A 16,539-nucleotide genomic window follows, 5' to 3' on the forward strand; every position below is an offset into this window, starting at 1 on the left:
GGAGGCCTGGCTCATCTCTGGGAGGGGTGGGTTGGGGGTTCTCCTCCATACTCAAGTATGAGTTCAAACGCATCCTTCTCCTTGGCCCCCATCTCTCCGTTGTCACAGCAGAGCCTCAGCTGGGTGGAGCTGGGTGGTGGGGTGGGAAGGAGACCCCAAAGCCCCGGGTGGGTTTCCCTGCTCCGTGGGGCGCTGCGGCGGGGTGTGGGGCAGAGCAAGGGGGGGCTCAGCCCGGGGGAGGCCACGTTCTGGCTCTGTTGCTCCCAACGAGTCCGATTTCCTGGGGCGGGGAAGGGCTTGGGGAAGGAGGGGGTGCGGGCTGAGCGCTCCGGGGCCGGACGCGATCCCAACGCACGGAGCCTCCGGTGCAGCCGGCGAGGTTGGGGCAGCGGTACCGCTGCGGGGTCCCGGGGCTCCCGGCGTTGTCGGCTCCGGTCCTCCACGGTGCAGGGGGCAGAACCGAGCGGCTGTGACCCGGCGCCTCCGCCTCCTTCCGTGTTCCGCTTCCTGCAGCCGCCGGGCGGGATGCGACCGGCCCCGGCCCTGGCTCTGCGCCCGCCGTCCGCACAGGTGAACAACTGGGAGACACCGGGAGGGGACGGGGGAGGGGGGCTCCGGTCCCGCTCCCCTTTGAACGGGCGTCTGCTGCCCGCCGGGGCCGGGCCCGCTGCTCCGCTCCGGGGCTGACAGCGGTGGGGTCGGGCTGAGCGCCGCGCGGGGATTTTCCCGTTACCGGAGGGACATCGGGGCCGCTGCTGCGGGACGGCGCGGAGACCCCAGGACCGTCCGCATCCCCTCCGCTCTCGGACGGGGCCGCGGCTGCTGCTGCCCGGTGTCGGACTGGCTCCCGTGGGGGGAAGGGGGGGAGAGAAGGGGAACCCGCCGAGCTGCCGTGGGATGCGGACCGGACTCTGGACCCTCCGTACGGGCGCGGTAAGGCGGGGCAGGGCGGGGCGGCACCGGGCACAGCTTCCGGCTCCGGGAGGAACCCTCCGCCCCACCTGGGGAAACTGAGGCACGGGGACACCGCTCTGCCCGGACGTGGGCACCCACGGAGCGGGGAGGTGCGGGGGGTGGGCGTGCAGGGGAGGGTTCTGCTTCGCCCCCACCCCGGGACCCCTCCGTTGCCCTTGGTGGGGGGCAGCAGGGCTGTGCCGTGGGGATGTTTGTGTGTTTGTGGGCATGGAGGGCTGCGGGTAGGGGGGTCCCCAGCCGGGGGCCTCCACACAGGGGTCCCTGACCAGGCTCCCCCTTCCCACAGTGGGTCCCAGCTCCTGGACTGTGACAGCTGAGCTCAGACCCTCCAGTGTGGACCCTCCTGTGCCCACTGGCCATGGGCAGCCACGAGAAGGATCCATCTTCTCCCAAAAAGGCCCTGTCACGCTCCAACAGCACTGTGTCTTCCAAGCACAGCAGCATCCAGCAGGTCAGGGAGCTCAGGGGGATCCTAACCGCATCCAGCCTCGCTTAGGGGTGTTGTGGGGTCTCAGGGGGCTTCGCTCTGCTCTAATCAGAGGGATACAGAGATGCCCTGGTACCCCTGGGGGACAAGGTGGGAGCTGGAAGCGGTGGCTGTTGCAGGATCCCTCCCACTGACCTCTGTCCCCATAGGGCTCGGAGAGCTGGGAGGTGGTGGAGGAGCCACGAACTCGGGGCAGCCCAAGCCGGGAGCCGGAGAGGCAGGAGGGCTACCTGCTCAAGAAGAGAAAGTGGCCCCTGAAGGGCTGGCACAAGGTAACGGGGTGCTGGGGGCAGCGTGCCCAGCCCCGTGCAGGTTTAGGCCCTTGCAATGGGAGCTGTAGGGATTCACCTCTGTCTCTCTCTGTCCCCAGAGGTACTTTGTGCTGGAAAATGGCATCCTGAAATATGCCACCACGCGCCAGGATGTGAGTATGGGGCTGGGCTGTGCCTGTGCAGCCTCCCTATGGGATCTGGTTGGGGGAGACCCCATTTTCCCATAAGGAAGGGGGTCTCCCTCTTGACGGGGGTCCCTGGGCTCCCCAGGTCCTCAAGGGCAAGCTGCACGGTGCCATTGATGTCCGTCAGTCTGTCATGTCCGTCAACAAGAAGGCGCAGCGGGTGGATCTGGACACAGAGGAGAACATTTACCACCTCAAGGTCCGGGGGCACCCAGTGGGGGTTGGAGCTGGGGCTTGGAGGGGACTGAGCTGTTCACTCCCGCACACCCACCATCTGTCCCACAGATCAAATCTGCAGAGCTCTTTGCCAGCTGGGTGAGCAGCCTCTGCTCCCATCATCAGGGGGAGAGTCCAGACCCATTCGCTCCTGCCAGGAGGACCCCCACCTCCTCACAGGTCGGTGGCATCTTGGGGTGGACATGTGGGACCGTGTCTGGGAATGGGGCTCCTGATGGTGTCCTTTCTGTCTTCAGGGTCCATGGACACGGATCATGCCCTCTGGCAGTGCCCCTGCCCTGTCTGCCCTCGCCAGCTCCAGGGACAAGGTGGATGCATGGCTGAAGGACAGTGAGGGGCTGGAGCGCTGCTCAGCTGGTGAGCAGGAAAGGGAGGGGCCCCACTCCCATCATCCCCATCTCCATCATCTCCATCCCCATCCCTGACCGAAGCACCTCTGCTCCCACTCAGAGCTGTCAGCATGCCAGGTACAGCTGCGGGAGCTGACAGAGATGCTGCAGAGCCTCGAGTCCCTGCACCGCATCCCCTCCGCGCCCCTCATCTCCAGCACTCAGGTGAGTGCCAGAGTGTGGGGCCGATCCTCGCAGCCCCCAGCCCCGCTCTCACCACCCATCCCCTTCCCACAGCCCTCAGCTGCCACGGAGAGGCCCAAGAAGGGTCGGAGGACCACCAGGATGTGGTGCACTCAGAGCTTTGCCAAGGATGACACCATCGGACGGGTGAGGCGGGTGCAGGCTGTGTGTGTGTCGAACCCGGGGCTGGATCTCTTCTTGAGCCCCCTTTCCCTTCCAGGTGGGGCGGCTGCACGGCTCCGTTCCCAACCTTTCGCGTTACCTGGAGCCCAGCCAGGGCCAGCTGCCCTTCAGCCTGCCGCCTGAGTACAGCCAGCTGCAGCGCAGCTTCTGGGTGCTGGCACAGAAAGGTGGGCCACGGGGGGGGGGGGCAGCCCCAGCGGGGGGGGACTGAGGGGTGGGGCATGATGCCACAACCTCACCGCCCGTCCCTGTTCCTGCAGTGCACGGCTCACTCAGCAGCGTGGTGACAGCACTGATGGCTGAGAGGGCTCGCCTGGAGGACATGCAGCGGGCATTGGATCGCCGGCGCTCAGCCCCACGTCCCGGCAGTGCTGGTCCCACTGGGGTGAGAGGAGTTGTGGGCCGAGGGGGGCTGTGCTGGGGTCGGGGGCACAGGTCTGGAGGGGCTGCCCCTGTCCTGGGGGTGCGCTGCAAGTCATTGCGGCTTCGTCCAAATGCTGGGGGTCTGGGTGACCCTGTGTACACCTGAGCCCCTGCATGGGACTGGGAGGATGCTGTGGGGGATTTGGCTCAGCTCAGCCCCTCCACAGGCTCCCCTGCCAGGCCTGGAGCCACGGGATGGGCTGCAGCGCTTCCATTCGCTCTCCGTTTCCTCTGACACCACTATGGACTCCTTTGCCTCACTACTCCCTGATGAGGTGATGTGGGGCAGGGGATGGGACTGGGGGGCAATGGAGTGGATGCTGAGCCCTGCTGTCCCTGCAGCCCGACATGCTGCCTGCCAAGGGCCGGGAGCAGCAGCGCTCGCAGCGCAGCATCGCCTCGCTGGCCGACTCGCACACTGAGTTCTTCGATGCTTGTGAGGTGTTCCTCTCTGCCAGCTCCTCTGAGAATGAGGTGGGGGATCTTAGGATAGGAGTGGGCAGGGAGGGCTCTGCAAAGCCGAATGGGACCCCCAGGCTGGTGCTGCTCCAGTCAGTTCATCTCTCTGTTCTCTCACCCCCTCCCTCTCCATTAGCCAGCCCAGGCCTCCATGTCCTCTCTTGTTCCTTTGTCTCTTCCAGCTACCCACAGTCCCCCCAACCAGAGTGTTTGGGGGATCCCCGCTCTCTGAGCTTAGTAGTGGGACCAAGCTTCCCCCCCAACTCCCTCCATCCCTCAGTCCCTGCATCCCCATACTGGTCCCATGTTAGATCCCCCAGTCCTGTCCCACACAACCAACCTCCTCCACGGGTGCCCTTCCCACCAACCCCCCTGCTGGGTGACCCCCACCCCCCCTGCAGCCCACCCGAATGTGCCCGTCCCCAGGCGTCAGATGATGAGTCCTGCATCAGTGAGGCTACCAACAGTATTGATGAGGACCTGACCGAGCCGGGGGGGCCTGGACGTCCCCAAACAGGTATAGAACATGTGGGGGGGGGACAGGGTGCTGGGGCAGGGGCATGCCAGTTCACATCCCCATGTCCCATAGGAATGGACAGCCTAGGGGGGCTGGTGGAGCTGCCCCCACTGGAGCTGCCGGGGCCGGGACCGCAGCGTCGGAGCCGTCTGCCTGCCCCCCCTGCACCACCGGGGGATGTGAGCCTGTGGGGGCTGCTGCGGAGCAGCGTGGGCAAGGATCTGTCCCGCGTGGCTCTGCCGGTGCAGCTGAATGAGCCCCTCAACACCCTGCAGCGCCTGTGTGAGGAGTTGGAGTACAGCACACTGCTCGACCGCGCCGCCCGTGCACGGGACCCCCGGCAGCGTCTGGTGGGGGACATGGGGTGGGGGATGTGGGTTGGGGGGGTGGGGGGACACTGAGGGACATGGGTGAGAGACGTAGGTTGGAGGGATGTAGGGTGGGGGAACATAGGGAGATGTGGATTGGGGCAGATATGTGTGGGGGATCACCAGTTGAGGGGATATGGGGAGATATGGGGTGGTGGGACACGGGGGGACAGATTGGGGCAAACGTGGAGGGACATGGATTTGGGGGACGTGGGTTGGGGAGACACGGAGTTGGTGGGAAATGGGTTACATGGGTGTGGAAGGGAGGACATAGAGGGACACGAGTGGGGTTAGGGGACACCCCAAATGGGATGAGCCTGCCCTGGCCCCCCCAGTGCAGTGACCCAGGTGTGGCTGTGCAGGTTTATGTGGCTGCCTTCGCTGTGTCTGCCTACGCCTCCACCTTCTACCGTGCGGGCAGCAAACCCTTCAACCCAGTGCTGGGTGAGACCTACGAGTGTGTGCGGCCCGACCGCGGCTTCCGCTTCATCAGCGAGCAGGTAATGTGGGGCTGGGAGGGAAAGGAGGGGCGTGGGGGGGCCGGAGGGGCAGCGACTCCTCCCTTATCCTCCCCCAGGTCAGCCATCACCCCCCCATCTCCGCTTGCCACGCCGAGTCTGACAACTTCGTCTTCTGGCAAGGTGGGTGTGGGGATGCAGGGGCCACGTATGGGGTCACAGAGTGGGCCGGATCCTCACCTGCCGCCGTCCCCCAGACATGAGATGGAAGAACAAATTCTGGGGCAAATCCCTGGAGATCGTCCCGGTGGGCACCGTCAACGTCCGCCTGCCCAGGTGAGCACCACCCCCATCTCCCTCCCACCCCCTCCAGCTCTCTACTCGCAGCCCCCCCCCCCCAAACTTAGCCGGCTGTCGGCAGGTCTGGGGACCACTTCGAGTGGAACAAGGTGACCACCTGCATCCACAACGTGCTCAGCGGCCCGCGCTGGATCGAGCACTACGGCGAGGTGCTGATCCGCAACACGCGTGACGCCTCCTATCACTGCAAGATCACCTTCTGCAAGGTGCGTCCCGCCCAGCGCTTGGCCCCGCCCCCATTGGCTCTGGCTCCGCCCACACAGCGCTGGCTCCCGTTGTATTCCTATAGTCTGGCCCCGCCCCCAGCCAGGCCCCTCCCCTTCGCCGAGTTTCTCAGCCAATCACTGGCCCTCGTTTGCCTCGCTCCTTTCCCACGCGTGCCGCACCCTTTTTGAATGGCCCCAGCCCCCGAATGCCCGCCCTTTATGAATGATCCCAGCCTTTCTTAATGGCACCGCTCCTTCTTAGTGACTTCGCCCTTTCTGAACAGCCCCTCCCTTTGTGAAAGGCCGCGCCTTTAACCCTTCCCCATAACCCCACCCCTCCCGGCCCCATCCTTTCCCACTGCTCCCCCCACCCCCCCTTCCTCCCCAGGCACGGTATTGGGGCGCGGGTGCCAACGAAGTGCAGGGCGCGGTGCTGAGCCGCAGCGGGGCCGTGGTGGAGCGTCTGGCCGGCAAATGGCACGAAGGGCTGTTCCGTGGGCCAGCCCCAGGGCAGTGCGTCTGGAGAGCCAGTAAGGAGCGGGAGGGCACACTGGGGGGGGATGCTCAGGATGCTATGAGGGTGCTGAGCATGTGACCCCCCACAACCCCCCCATCAGACCCTATGCCCACCGAACACGAGCGAAACTACGGCTTCACCCAGTTTGCGCTGGAGCTGAACGAGCTCACGCCTGAGCTGCGCAGGGTGCTGCCCTCCACCGACACGCGCCTGCGGCCCGACCAGCGGTGAGCAGCATGAGGATGGGGGCTGTGTGCCCTGGGGTGGGGGGGGGGTTGGGGGGGAGCCGCTCCTTACAGCTCTTGGCCCCCCCCTGCAGGTACCTGGAGGAGGGCAACGTGGCGGCAGCTGAGGCGCAGAAGCGGCAGATCGAGCAGCTGCAGCGGGACAGGCGCCGCGTGATGGAGGAGAACAACATCACACACCAGGCACGCTTCTTCAGGTAGGGAACAGGGTGGAGGGGAGGGGGGGGAATGGGGGCGCAGCTGAGGTGCGCCCCCCCATCCTCCATCCTCAGGCGGCTGACAGATGCCAGTGGCAAGGAGTCGTGGGTGACCAATAATACCTACTGGAAGCTGCGTCTGGACCCTGGCTTCGCCCACCTGGACAGCGCCGTGCTCTGGTAGCAGCCCCTCATGGGCTGAGCCCTCCTGCCCCCCCCACAAGTACTGGAGTGCAGGACCCCCCCCACGGCTGTCTGTGGGCAGGCAGCGCCCGGCCCCGGCAGTTCCCAGCACAAAACTGTGATTTCAAAAGAAGCAGGGATTGCCCCCATCTCCTGGGTGGGGTGGGGGTCCCGAGGTGCCCGCAGGCGGGCAGCCCCACCCCAGCTGCACAGGCAGCCCTGCTCTAATAAAGGCTGCAGAGACGTTGGGGGCTGCGTGCTCTTCCTTCCTGCCGGTCTCAGGACCCACCCCCAGCTTGATGTGCCTGGGTTCCCCCCCCCCCCCCATGCCTCAGTTTCCCTCCACCCGCCCACAGAGGACAGAAAAGAGGCCTCACCCACAGCGTCCCCTTTATTGCGAGATATGCTGCTGCCCCCCACCCCGCACCGGGCACATGGGGCTCAATAAATACTTCAGCATGAACCCCCCCATAACCACCGAGAACAACAAAAAACACCCCCTCCCTTCCCTCCCTCAACCCCACCCCTCTCACCCCCATGGCCCCACCGGGGGGGGGCTCCAGGGGCTGATTGTCCGGCTACAGCCCCCCTCCCCTCTGCCCAGGATATGGGTGTTCAATAGAGGAGGGGGGGGGGGGCAGGAATCCCCTGCGCTGGGCTCAGCTCCAGCCCCAGGGGGTGGCTCTGGGGTGCCCAACCCTTCCTGGGCATGCTTGGCACGGGGGGGGGGTCCGAGCCCCCCCCCCAGCTCAGTTCCCATAGAAGCCATAGTAGCTGCTGTCGGTGCCCGGCTCCTTGTCGTAGAGGTCCCCGTTGCGGGCGGGCGGTGAGCTCTCAGTGCTGGAGGGGTAGGGGGACACACGGCGCCGCTTGCACCCCCCCTCGTACAGCCCAGGCTCGGCGGCATCACCCGGCTTGGCGGCAGGGGGCTCGGGGGCCCAGCCCTCCTCCTTGCCTTTCTCCTCACGAGGCTCCCGGTACCAGCCCAGGGCCCCGGGGTTGCCCTTGGGTGCGTACTGCCCCGTGCCCCCCCAGCTCCCCCCCGGCCCCCCGAAGGCCCCCGGCCCCTCGGGGTAATAGGGCAGGGGTGGGTGGGCGGCGGGCGGCAGGGTGAAGGGCTTCACCCCATAGGGCACCAGCTTGCCCCCGCCGTACCCCCCCTCATAGCCGCCGTACTCCATCGCCGTGGTGGGTGGCTGCTGGGGGGCAAAGTACCATCGGGGGGGGTCCTTGGGGGGCAGGGGCAGGGGGGGACCCCGCTCCCCGTTGTAGAAGCGCCCTGGGGGCAGCGGGTACTGCTCCTGCAGGAAGGGCTGAAAGCGGGGGCTCGGCAGCAGCTGGGGGCAGCCGGGGCCATCCGGTGGGGAGGGGGTCAGGCGGTCGCCCTCTGAGGCTCCATACATCCTGGGAGGGGATAAGGTGGGTGGGTGTAGGGGGGCTCCCTCCCAGGCCTCGGGATGGGGGCTGCGGGGAGGGCGGGGGGGTACTCACGAATCAAAGTTGTCTCGGAAGCCTTTGGCGAAGGGGTTGTGGTCGATCTTCAGCTGAGTGATCTGGGAGGAGGGATGAGGGGGATACCGGGCCTGAGGCTGTGCTGTGCTCCCAGCACAGTGCCTGCATCCCTCCCCTGCCCTTGTCCTCATCCCTTACACCCAGAATGGCCCCCCAGGTCCCATGGGGCTTGGACTGGGGGGAGAGCTGGGGATGCTGGTGTGATGGATGTGATGCTGGGGGGAGATTGGAGTAGTACAGGGACGCTGAGGGCACACAGGGTGTGCTGCAAATATGGGCGTTAGAAGGGGGAGGGGGCTGCCACTGGGGTTTCCATGATGCTTAGACCCCTGGGATGATACTGGGATGTACCAATGGGGTCTCAATGTGGGAGGGGTCCCTGGGAGGATGAGTGGGAGCTGGAGCTGTTTGGGGAAGAATAGGTGGGGTGGATCCCATGCTGGAGACCATGGGGGGGGAGGGGGGTGTCCAGTACTCACGTCGGCGTTCTGATAAGCAGTGACAGCAATGAACTGCGTCTCAGGGAAGGCGAAGGTGTGGGTATGTGGGGAGGGGTACGCAGCTTCGCCCTCCCCTTCCTTCACCTCTGTCACATGCAGCCGTGGTTGATACTTGTGCAGTGACTGCAGCACGATCATCTGTGGGCAGTGGGCTCTCAGGGTCGGTGTGACACAGCACCACGGGGTCAGTTGGGGGTGGGGGGGGGAAATGAAGGGGATCCGGGTTGTCCTTACCTGCCCGACGTTGTTGGATGCGCCCTTGTTGTTGGTGAGCTTCAGCTTCCCAAAGGAAACCTCCTGGCGCATCCAATGCGCGCCGGTGTTGGGCGAGTCGGGGTGCAGGTAGAGGCGGTTCCCTGCAGCGGGGGTGGTCAGCACGGAGGGGTCACCCGAAGCTCTGCCCCCGTGGGGATTTGGGATGTGTGTGTGTGTGTGTATGGGGAGGGGGGGGTCGGCCCGTACCTGGCATGCTGCCCTCAGCCTTGCCGCACTGCACCCACTTGCCGCCCTGGTAACGCCAGTGGTGCTGGTCCACCAACACGACGTCCACGCACACACTGTAGTGGGCCACGGGGTTGAGTCCCGAAAGGTTGAAGCTGAGGAACGGGAACATGCGCCTGGAGGAGGGGGGGGGGGACACAGAGCGTTACCCCCAGCCCAGCCCTATGACACCCACAGTGTGTGGCTGCAGGGCCCGGCGCTGCCTGCAGGGATGGAGCTGCCACCCTCCCCCCCCCTCCTGCCATGCCCGGTGGGTGCCCCGTGGTGCTGAGTGACCCCGGCAGCTGGGGGCTGCTCTGCGGGGCAGACTGTCCCCCCCCCAAACCCCGGCATCTTCCTCCCCCTCCCCAGGCACCTTCCGGTTCGGAAACCAACACCGCTGCTATTTCGGGCCGGGCGCCAGCCTGCGCCAAGGGCAGGAAGGGGACGGGATGGGACGGCCGGGGGGGGGGGGGGGGGAACCCTGCAAGTGGGGCTGCACCTGCCCCCTGCCCCCCCCCAAAGGCAATACCATGTGCAAACCCCAATGTGCAAACCCCAATGCCCCCAGGTGGGAGCTCAGTCCCTCCATTCCCCCTCGCTGTGGGGTTGGGGTCACAGTGGGATCTCTGTCCCTGACTGGGGGCACTGTGCTTGCCTTCCCCCCCCCTCCTAGAGCTCGGCTCTTCAAAGGGGCTGAAGACTGAACGCTGGAGTTTCAGCGTTCAGAGGACGGAGCTGGAAGGCATCCCCTGCTCCAGCCCCACCACCTGCAGCAGCGTCACCCATGTGTGGGGCAGAACCGACCCTCCCCCCCCCGAGGGGGCACACAGGCAGCACCCAGCAACCCCCGTACCCCTCCAGCGACACCGATAACAAACACGAGGGGCAACACGGGGGGAGGGGGGGGGGGTGTCACCTTGCAGCTTTGCACCTTGCCCTCTCCCCGCTGCTCGGGCTGCGCTGCTCCCCAGCCGGTGTGGGTGGGGGCACAGGGGTGTGCAGAGCCAGGCTTGTCCCCCTCCCCCACAGTTTCCTCGAAGTGCCAGCATTTCTCATAAAGCAAAGGCTGGCTCTTCTCCGAAAGGGCCCCCAAAGCCCAGCGCTGCCCCACGGCAAGAGGGGAAATGGGCACGGGGATCCCCCCCAGCATTGCGGGACCCCATTCCGGCCCGCAGCACAGGACCGGGGGGTTCTCTGGTCCCGGGAGCGACGCACGTCGGGGCTCAACGCGGCCCCGGCAGGAAGCGCCGCTCGGGCAGCGGAGAGGAGCAATGGAAAGAGCGCGCACCGGGCGCTGCTGACTCAAAATTGCCTTTGCGAGAGAGAGAGGAAAAGAAAAAGAAAGCAGCGCGAGGCGCGGAGCCGCACATGTGGCCCCCCCCCCCCCCGAGAGCCTGGGGAGGCCCCGTGCCTGGCAGCTCCGGGGTGGGGGGGGTCTGCACAAGGGGCCGAGCCCCCATCTCATCCCCACGGGTTGGCCCTGGGCCCCCTCCACCACGCACCCCATTGGGGTTTCACCCCGAACGTGCGAGGCGATGGAGCTCCCAGCCCCGATAAAAATCCCAACCGCATCAAAGGGCGGCAGTGGGGGCTGCGCTGCCCAGCGCCCCCCCCCCTCCCCTCCCAGCAAACAGCCCTGCCCTGGAGAACCCCCCCCATCCCCCCCATGTGTGCAGCAGCACCGGCTGTCACACCAACCCTCCCCCCCCCAACCCCCAAAAGTTGCTGCAAAGAGCGGGGAAGGAAGAGAAGAAAAGAGCATTTTTCTGGTTTTTGCACTTTGCTCGCTGGCGCTGGTGGGAGAAGAGCAAAGAGAGATTTAGATTTCAAATGCTGCCGTGGTGCAAACCACAGGGCTTGGCCGGGGCACCAGAGGGCGGCGGCAGGACCCGAAACCACGCACAGCTCGGGTTTATTTTTGGGCTCTGTGCTCTGGGGGCTGCAGGACTCGGCTCCCCCAGGTCTGAACTCTGTGGTTTGGGAGGTGCCATAGAGGGGCACGGCTTGATGTGCGCCCCAGTGCTGCTGTGTGCTGCTGGTGTCTGCAGTCCTGCAGCTCTGGAGGGGGTCACGGCCCCCAGGTATCCCCAAGGGGTCTCAATATGAAGCCCTCAACTCAAGCAGCCCCACTGGCATCTGGGTCAGGGGTGGATTTGCACATCTAGGGGCTGGGGATAGATGTACGAAGGATGCGTGGGGAAGGGGACGTAGAGGGGCAACGGGGGGCACGAGGTGATTCCAGGTAGAAGGGAAATGCATCAACAGCCCCCGTGTGCCCCCTCTGCTGAGCCTGAGCTGCGGGGGCTGCCAGCTTCCTGAGCCACCCCACAGCCACCCAACGCGCGGCCGCAAGAACCACACTGGGGTGGGAGAGCAGCACAGCCCCCATCCCAGCCCTCAGCTGCACCGTGGCACAGCCGACCCACCTCATCCTGCAGCCCACCTGCATGGCAATATCAGCTGGAGCTTGGGCAAACCCACCCAGAGCCCCCCCTAGGAAGGGAAACCAGCCCCGTGCACCCCTAAATTCAAGGCACGTCCCACACCAAATGCAAAACTGCTGTCATGTTCCCGAGCACAACTCGGTCCCTGCAGCGCGCACAGAGCCATCCTCACCCCTCCAAAATGGATCTCCAATCCTCCCCGTGTGCCCCCAGCACAAAGCCGTCCCCACAAAGGCAACGTCAACCCTCCTGTCCCCAAATTCAACAACAACCCCTGCGTCCCCCAAAGGTGCAGCCGGCCCCAAAACAACCCCTGGAATTCCCCAGGCCCTGCGCTCCGGTGGGTGCCTGCGTGGGGATGGCAAAAAAAACCTGGGGGTTTTCCACAGAAATCCTGCAGGCACAGACCCCCCCCCCATGAGGGCATTTTTCCACCAGGGAGGAGTGCAGGACAGAGCCTCCTTTTGTGGGGAGTTACCTCTACCAATGTTGGGGTCACCCCAGTGCCACCACCCATCCCCAGTTCCCACCCATGGGGATGCGGGCGGCTGCGCCCAGGGATGGCAGTGAGGAGGGGTGCGGGCTCTACTCTTCCCCAAATCCCCTACCCTAGACAAGAGCCCCCAAGGGAAGACCCTCAGTGCACACCTCTCCCCCCTGTGCCCCCGCTTTGGGGTTTTTCCTGTTTGAGCAGCGCTGCAGCCAGGCCTTGCACAGAGATTTTTGCAAAAGCAGCTCAGGGTCTGGGGAAACGGATGTGTGCTGCCTCTGGGTTTGACATCTCCCCAGGGCTAGGTTTGCCCCCCCTCAGCTCAGAGCACACATCCCCCAGACCCCAGCTCCTCTGCAAGGCCAGCAGAAGGGATGGAGTCAAAGGAAGAGTCCCCAGAGCTCCCAGTTCCAAGCTGGGATCTCGTGGCAGAGCCGGGACGAGCACTGGACCCCAACACCAGGTCTGCAGCTGCTCCAACACAGCAGGGATGGGCTCTGCACCACCACCCACAGCTCTCGGAGGGCACAGGAGGAGAGCACTGGGATAAAGCTCAGCAGGTCCCTCCAGGACATGAGAAACAGCAGGCAAGAAACACCCCGAAGCATCTGACAATCCCCTGCCCAGAGGGGTTGGATGTGTCCCCTCATCGTTGGGGGGTGACAGTCAGCTGCTGAACGGCCCCGAGCCCAGTGGGGGGGGGGGGGGAAAGGCCTGGGAATGAGCGTGGCAAACCAAGCGGCCCTAACGCGTTTAGACTTCCAACACATTAAGCAGGTTGGTCTCAGCATCAAAGTGACACCGTCTGTCTCGGCCGAGGGAAGGGAGAGGGGGGGACGGCAGAAGGGTGCTGCCAGCGGCCCCGACACTCACCCAGGAAAAGGGGCTGAGAGCAGAGAGAGCCCCAGGGGGGGACAGCAGCTGCAGCAGGGGGGGGGAGATGTGGCTGTGCTGGCTGGGGGCAGCGAGCTGAGCCCCCCACTGCAGGGACACATAGGGGACAGCAGCGCTTGCTTTTGGCTCGGCTGAAATGCACCCACACCTCCAGCACGTGGGGGCAGCCGGCTTCTGCCTCCTCTCTAAAGGAGCGCAGGGGCACAGGGAGCATTTCCTTGCCGGGGGGCTGCCACCCACCCACTGTGCTCATAGGGCGGATGGGCCATTGGCAGCCCCCAGCCCCACAGGCACCTCTCTCTCACAACTTGTTGAAGCACTGAACTCCGGATCCGGCCCGTGGGTCAGGGCAGGACCAACACTGCCAGCACAGAAGCCGTGAGCTTCTGGGCACCACGAGGGATGGGATGGGAGGGGGATCCGGACCCACCCACCCACAGCACCTCAACAACATCCCCCCAACCCCACCTTGGTGGCTCACGCTCCATCCCATTTCTCTTTGCAACAATTTTTGCTCGCCCCAAAAAGTGACACGGAGCGTTTTTGTGTGCGTGCAGAGGAGGGGGCTCAGCCTGCTCAATCCCCCCCATCCCCCCATTTCTCTCTTCCCTTTGCACAAAGCTCGGGGATCTCAGCTTTCACACCTCGAGGGCTTCCTGGAGGAGGGAAAACACAGCAGCCCCCCACACACTGCCCGACCCCGACCCGCCGCACCTCCCACCCCCCCGCTCCCGGTACATCCCGACCCTCCGTTGCCGAGCTCACCTGCCCTGCTTGGTGATGATCATCTCGGTCTGATGTTTGTGGAATTTGGCCCACAGCGGGAAATTGTTGAGCATCACCTGCACCTTCCCGGCCGCTCGGTATCCGGGCAGCGCGCACAGCGGCCCGGCTCGGGGACACAGCGCCGGGGCTCCTCCGGGACCGTACGGCCCCTCGTACAGCTCCGCGCCCGCGTAGCCCTCTCCCATGGCTGCCGCCGCCGCCCCATAAGCGCTCCCCGCGGTCGGAGCGGGCGGCGGGGCTCGGTAGGTCGGGCACGGCCCCAGGAAGCGGCCGCCCGTTACTGCGGGAGCTCCGTAGGGCAGCGGGGGGGAGCCGAGCTCCGGAGCCCCCGCTTCGCTGTAATAACCGGGGGGGTCCCGGGGGGGCTCCTTAGAGGCGCCGCTCAGCATGGGGAGGGCGGCGCGGGGGGGTCCGCTGAGCGGCTCCAGAGCGCCCATGGACGGGCGGTGGGCGCCCGCCCCGCTCAGCCGCTCATGGGGCTCCGGTGCGCCGCGACCGGCTCCGGTTCAACGGCGCTCGCCGCGCTCCGCGCCCGCCGCCCCCTCCATGATCCCAGGGGCTCCGAGCCCCCTCCGAAGGGAGGGAAAGAGAAAAAAAAAGCCCGAACAGCCGGAAAGCCCCTAAAAGTGCCGTCGGAAGGGGAGAATGGGGAGGGGGTGTTGGGGCCGCGGGGGGGGGGGGGGGGGGGGAAGGGGGGCCGGCCGGCCGCCCTGCCCCGCTGCTGCCGGTACCGCCGCCGCACTCAGCGCACCTGCCCCATCCCGCCGCCCCGCGCCTCTTATCCAACGGAGCGGCTCCGCGCCGGGAGCCCCGCCCGCCCCGCGCCCCGCCCCGCCCCGCCCCGCAGCTCCCACCGAGGGGGGGGAGTTGGGGGGGGGACGGGGGACACGCGGGGCGGGGCCGTGCGGGACCGGGACACGCGAGGCCGTGGGAGAGGGAGGGGATGGGGATGGCGAGCCGAACATCGCGCCCTCAGCCCTCCCTTCCTGCATCCTTAATTAAAACGTTAATTAGCCGGGCTTTCCCCGACCCCCGGTGTCACCACGGACACGGCCCGGGGGTGGCTCAGGGACCCCCCCTCGTGTTTGCTGTGTGAGCCCGCAGCTCTCCCACCTCCATCGACCCCATCTCCATCCTCCCATAGCGCTGGGCAGAGGGAAAACCCAACACCGTGCGCTCATAACCACCCCCCGGGACGGAACCCCTAAGTTCCCCCCCCCACCCCCCCCGGGGCCACCCGGCAGCCCACCCCATGTCCTGCCCACTCTCTGCCCCTTCCCGTGCCCACCCCGCGTTCAGGCCTCCCCACTGCCCGCCCTTGACCCGTCCTGGAGAAGTCCCCGTGTCCCTGCCGCCATCACGAAGGCGTTCAGCCCCGGGGGGGCCGCTTCCCTTGGCTGCTCCCCAGCTCAGCGCTGGTCAATACTTTCCATTCCCTGTGGGGCAGTGCCGCAGGAGAGTGGGGACGCCCCACACGCACCACTCCTGACCCACGTTGGAGGAAGAGTGACCCCAACGTTGGCCTGGCTGTCTGGAGTTTGGGGTCTGGGGTCTCACTGTGGAGGGGGGCTGGGGTCAGGGATGACACAAGGAGGGATGCACACTACCTCACCTGCCTCTAAATCCTCCAAACCACAGCCCAAAGATTGGGATGGGGATGGGATGAGGATGGGAATGGGGATAGGGACGGGGAATGGGATGGGATGGCTTTGGTTCCCCTGTGAAAGGCCTCAGCTACGGGCAGGAGGAAATGGAGAGATGAGAATGCGTGGGGTGGGGGCCATGGGGGCAGCTGGAGGGGACCCCCTGTCCTGGCACTGCCACCTCTGGTGAAGGACCTGGGGGGGGATCTCACTGGGGTTGTGTATCGTCCATCAGACAGCTTAGCAGCCACTGAGGATGGCTTTCACTGCCCAGTGGGGTCCCTATGCAAAGCCCCTCCTTGCTTCCCCCCCTCCACCTCCCCTCCCCACGCCTTTCTGACTCCCACCAGCTCCTAACCCATGGGGAGAACAGGATGGGGTGGGGGCATGGAGCAGCTGCTGGGGGGGGCGTTGCTTTGTGTGCATGCAGGGCAGAGCACAGCAGTTGCCCCCCAGCCCCCCCCCAACACCTCACCATGAGCACCTCTGGCTGTGGGGGCACAGCTGCCCCCTCCCGGAGCAACGGGTTCCCCATTGAGAAGAAGAGGGGAAAAGAGGGAAAATTCCAGAAAGCATTTAGAGGAAGGAAAAAAATAAAGGCTGAGGGGCACGGATGGGGAGCGTGGGGTGTGGGGGTGTGGGGAGGAGTGCCTCATTAACGGGGGGGGGGGAGGGGGCACAAAATGCTGCAGCACATGTGTCCCCTGACGTCACCATGTGCTAATTCATTCCCTTTGCACCATCGCCAGCGAGGATAAATCCTCAGCACCCCCTGCTGTGGGATCGGCCCCATGGAGCGGCCGTGTCACCTCTATGGGGTCACAGCGGGGTGAGGGAGCACGGCTTTGGGGACACAGCTCTGTCCCGTCCTTCAGTCCCCCCCGATGGTAAAGTGACACCGGGTGGGAGCTGCCCTCCCTGGGACACACAGCGGGGTGACGGT

At 65.8% G+C, this 16,539-nt stretch overlaps 2 protein-coding genes across 8 annotated transcripts; one reads left to right on the forward strand and one right to left on the reverse strand.

The window, feature by feature from the left end:
* The first annotated feature begins 434 nt into the window (after window positions 1-434).
* OSBPL7 (oxysterol binding protein like 7) lies at window positions 435-7,092 on the forward strand. Of its 6 annotated transcripts, XM_085210915.1 has the most exons (23): window positions 440-570; window positions 1,262-1,426; window positions 1,612-1,734; window positions 1,833-1,886; window positions 2,005-2,118; window positions 2,205-2,315; window positions 2,393-2,513; window positions 2,607-2,710; window positions 2,783-2,875; window positions 2,949-3,078; window positions 3,172-3,296; window positions 3,502-3,609; window positions 3,677-3,808; window positions 4,220-4,310; window positions 4,383-4,660; window positions 5,041-5,178; window positions 5,256-5,319; window positions 5,394-5,472; window positions 5,558-5,702; window positions 6,091-6,232; window positions 6,320-6,446; window positions 6,539-6,661; window positions 6,737-7,092. In XM_085210915.1, exons 2-23 carry the CDS (start codon window positions 1,334-1,336, stop codon window positions 6,843-6,845), a joined length of 2,604 nt encoding a protein of 867 aa, XP_085067041.1. In that variant the 5' UTR covers window positions 440-570; window positions 1,262-1,333; the 3' UTR covers window positions 6,846-7,092. The 6 variants fall into 6 exon arrangements, 5 of the variants coding, with proteins under 5 accessions (XP_085067038.1, XP_085067042.1, XP_085067041.1 ...); XM_085210912.1 differs by having other exon boundaries at window positions 438-570; window positions 4,220-4,660; XM_085210916.1 differs by having other exon boundaries at window positions 438-570; window positions 2,607-2,623; window positions 4,220-4,660.
* Window positions 7,093-7,385: 293 nt separating this feature from the next.
* On the reverse strand, window positions 7,386-14,616 carry TBX21 (T-box transcription factor 21). Of its 2 annotated transcripts, none has more exons than XM_085210921.1 (6): window positions 10,256-10,592; window positions 9,319-9,473; window positions 9,091-9,212; window positions 8,836-8,994; window positions 8,336-8,397; window positions 7,386-8,248 (listed from the first exon to the last, which is right to left on the reverse strand). In XM_085210921.1, exons 1-6 carry the CDS (start codon window positions 10,393-10,395, stop codon window positions 7,594-7,596), a joined length of 1,293 nt encoding a protein of 430 aa, XP_085067047.1. In that variant the 5' UTR covers window positions 10,396-10,592; the 3' UTR covers window positions 7,386-7,593. The 2 variants fall into 2 exon arrangements, with proteins under 2 accessions (XP_085067047.1, XP_085067046.1); XM_085210920.1 differs by lacking the exon at window positions 10,256-10,592 and adding an exon at window positions 13,933-14,616 and having other exon boundaries at window positions 7,387-8,248.
* Window positions 14,617-16,539: the final 1,923 nt, after the last annotated feature.

This window comes from Meleagris gallopavo, chromosome 29, assembly GCF_905368555.1.
Source record: "Meleagris gallopavo chromosome 29, MGAL_WU_HG_1.1, whole genome shotgun sequence".
In the NCBI taxonomy this organism is placed as follows: domain Eukaryota; kingdom Metazoa; phylum Chordata; class Aves; order Galliformes; family Phasianidae; genus Meleagris; species Meleagris gallopavo.

Bases quoted from the DNA above. Each gene is read 5' to 3' on its own strand.
- OSBPL7 (XM_085210912.1), top strand. From the start codon at position 1,334: ATGGGCAGCCACGAGAAGGATCCATCTTCTCCCAAAAAGGCCCTGTCA. The intron at 1,735-1,832 runs GTAACGGGGTGC...CTCTGTCCCCAG, and splicing joins CCCTGAAGGGCTGGCACAAG to AGGTACTTTGTGCTGGAAAA. The intron at 5,473-5,557 runs GTGAGCACCACC...GGCTGTCGGCAG, and splicing joins GTCAACGTCCGCCTGCCCAG to GTCTGGGGACCACTTCGAGT.
- TBX21 (XM_085210920.1), bottom strand. From the start codon at position 14,390: ATGGGCGCTCTGGAGCCGCTCAGCGGACCCCCCCGCGCCGCCCTCCCC. The intron at 9,213-9,318 runs GTACGGGCCGAC...CCCCCGCTGCAG, and splicing joins GGCTGAGGGCAGCATGCCAG to GGAACCGCCTCTACCTGCAC. The intron at 8,995-9,090 runs GTAAGGACAACC...CACTGCCCACAG, and splicing joins CATCCAACAACGTCGGGCAG to ATGATCGTGCTGCAGTCACT.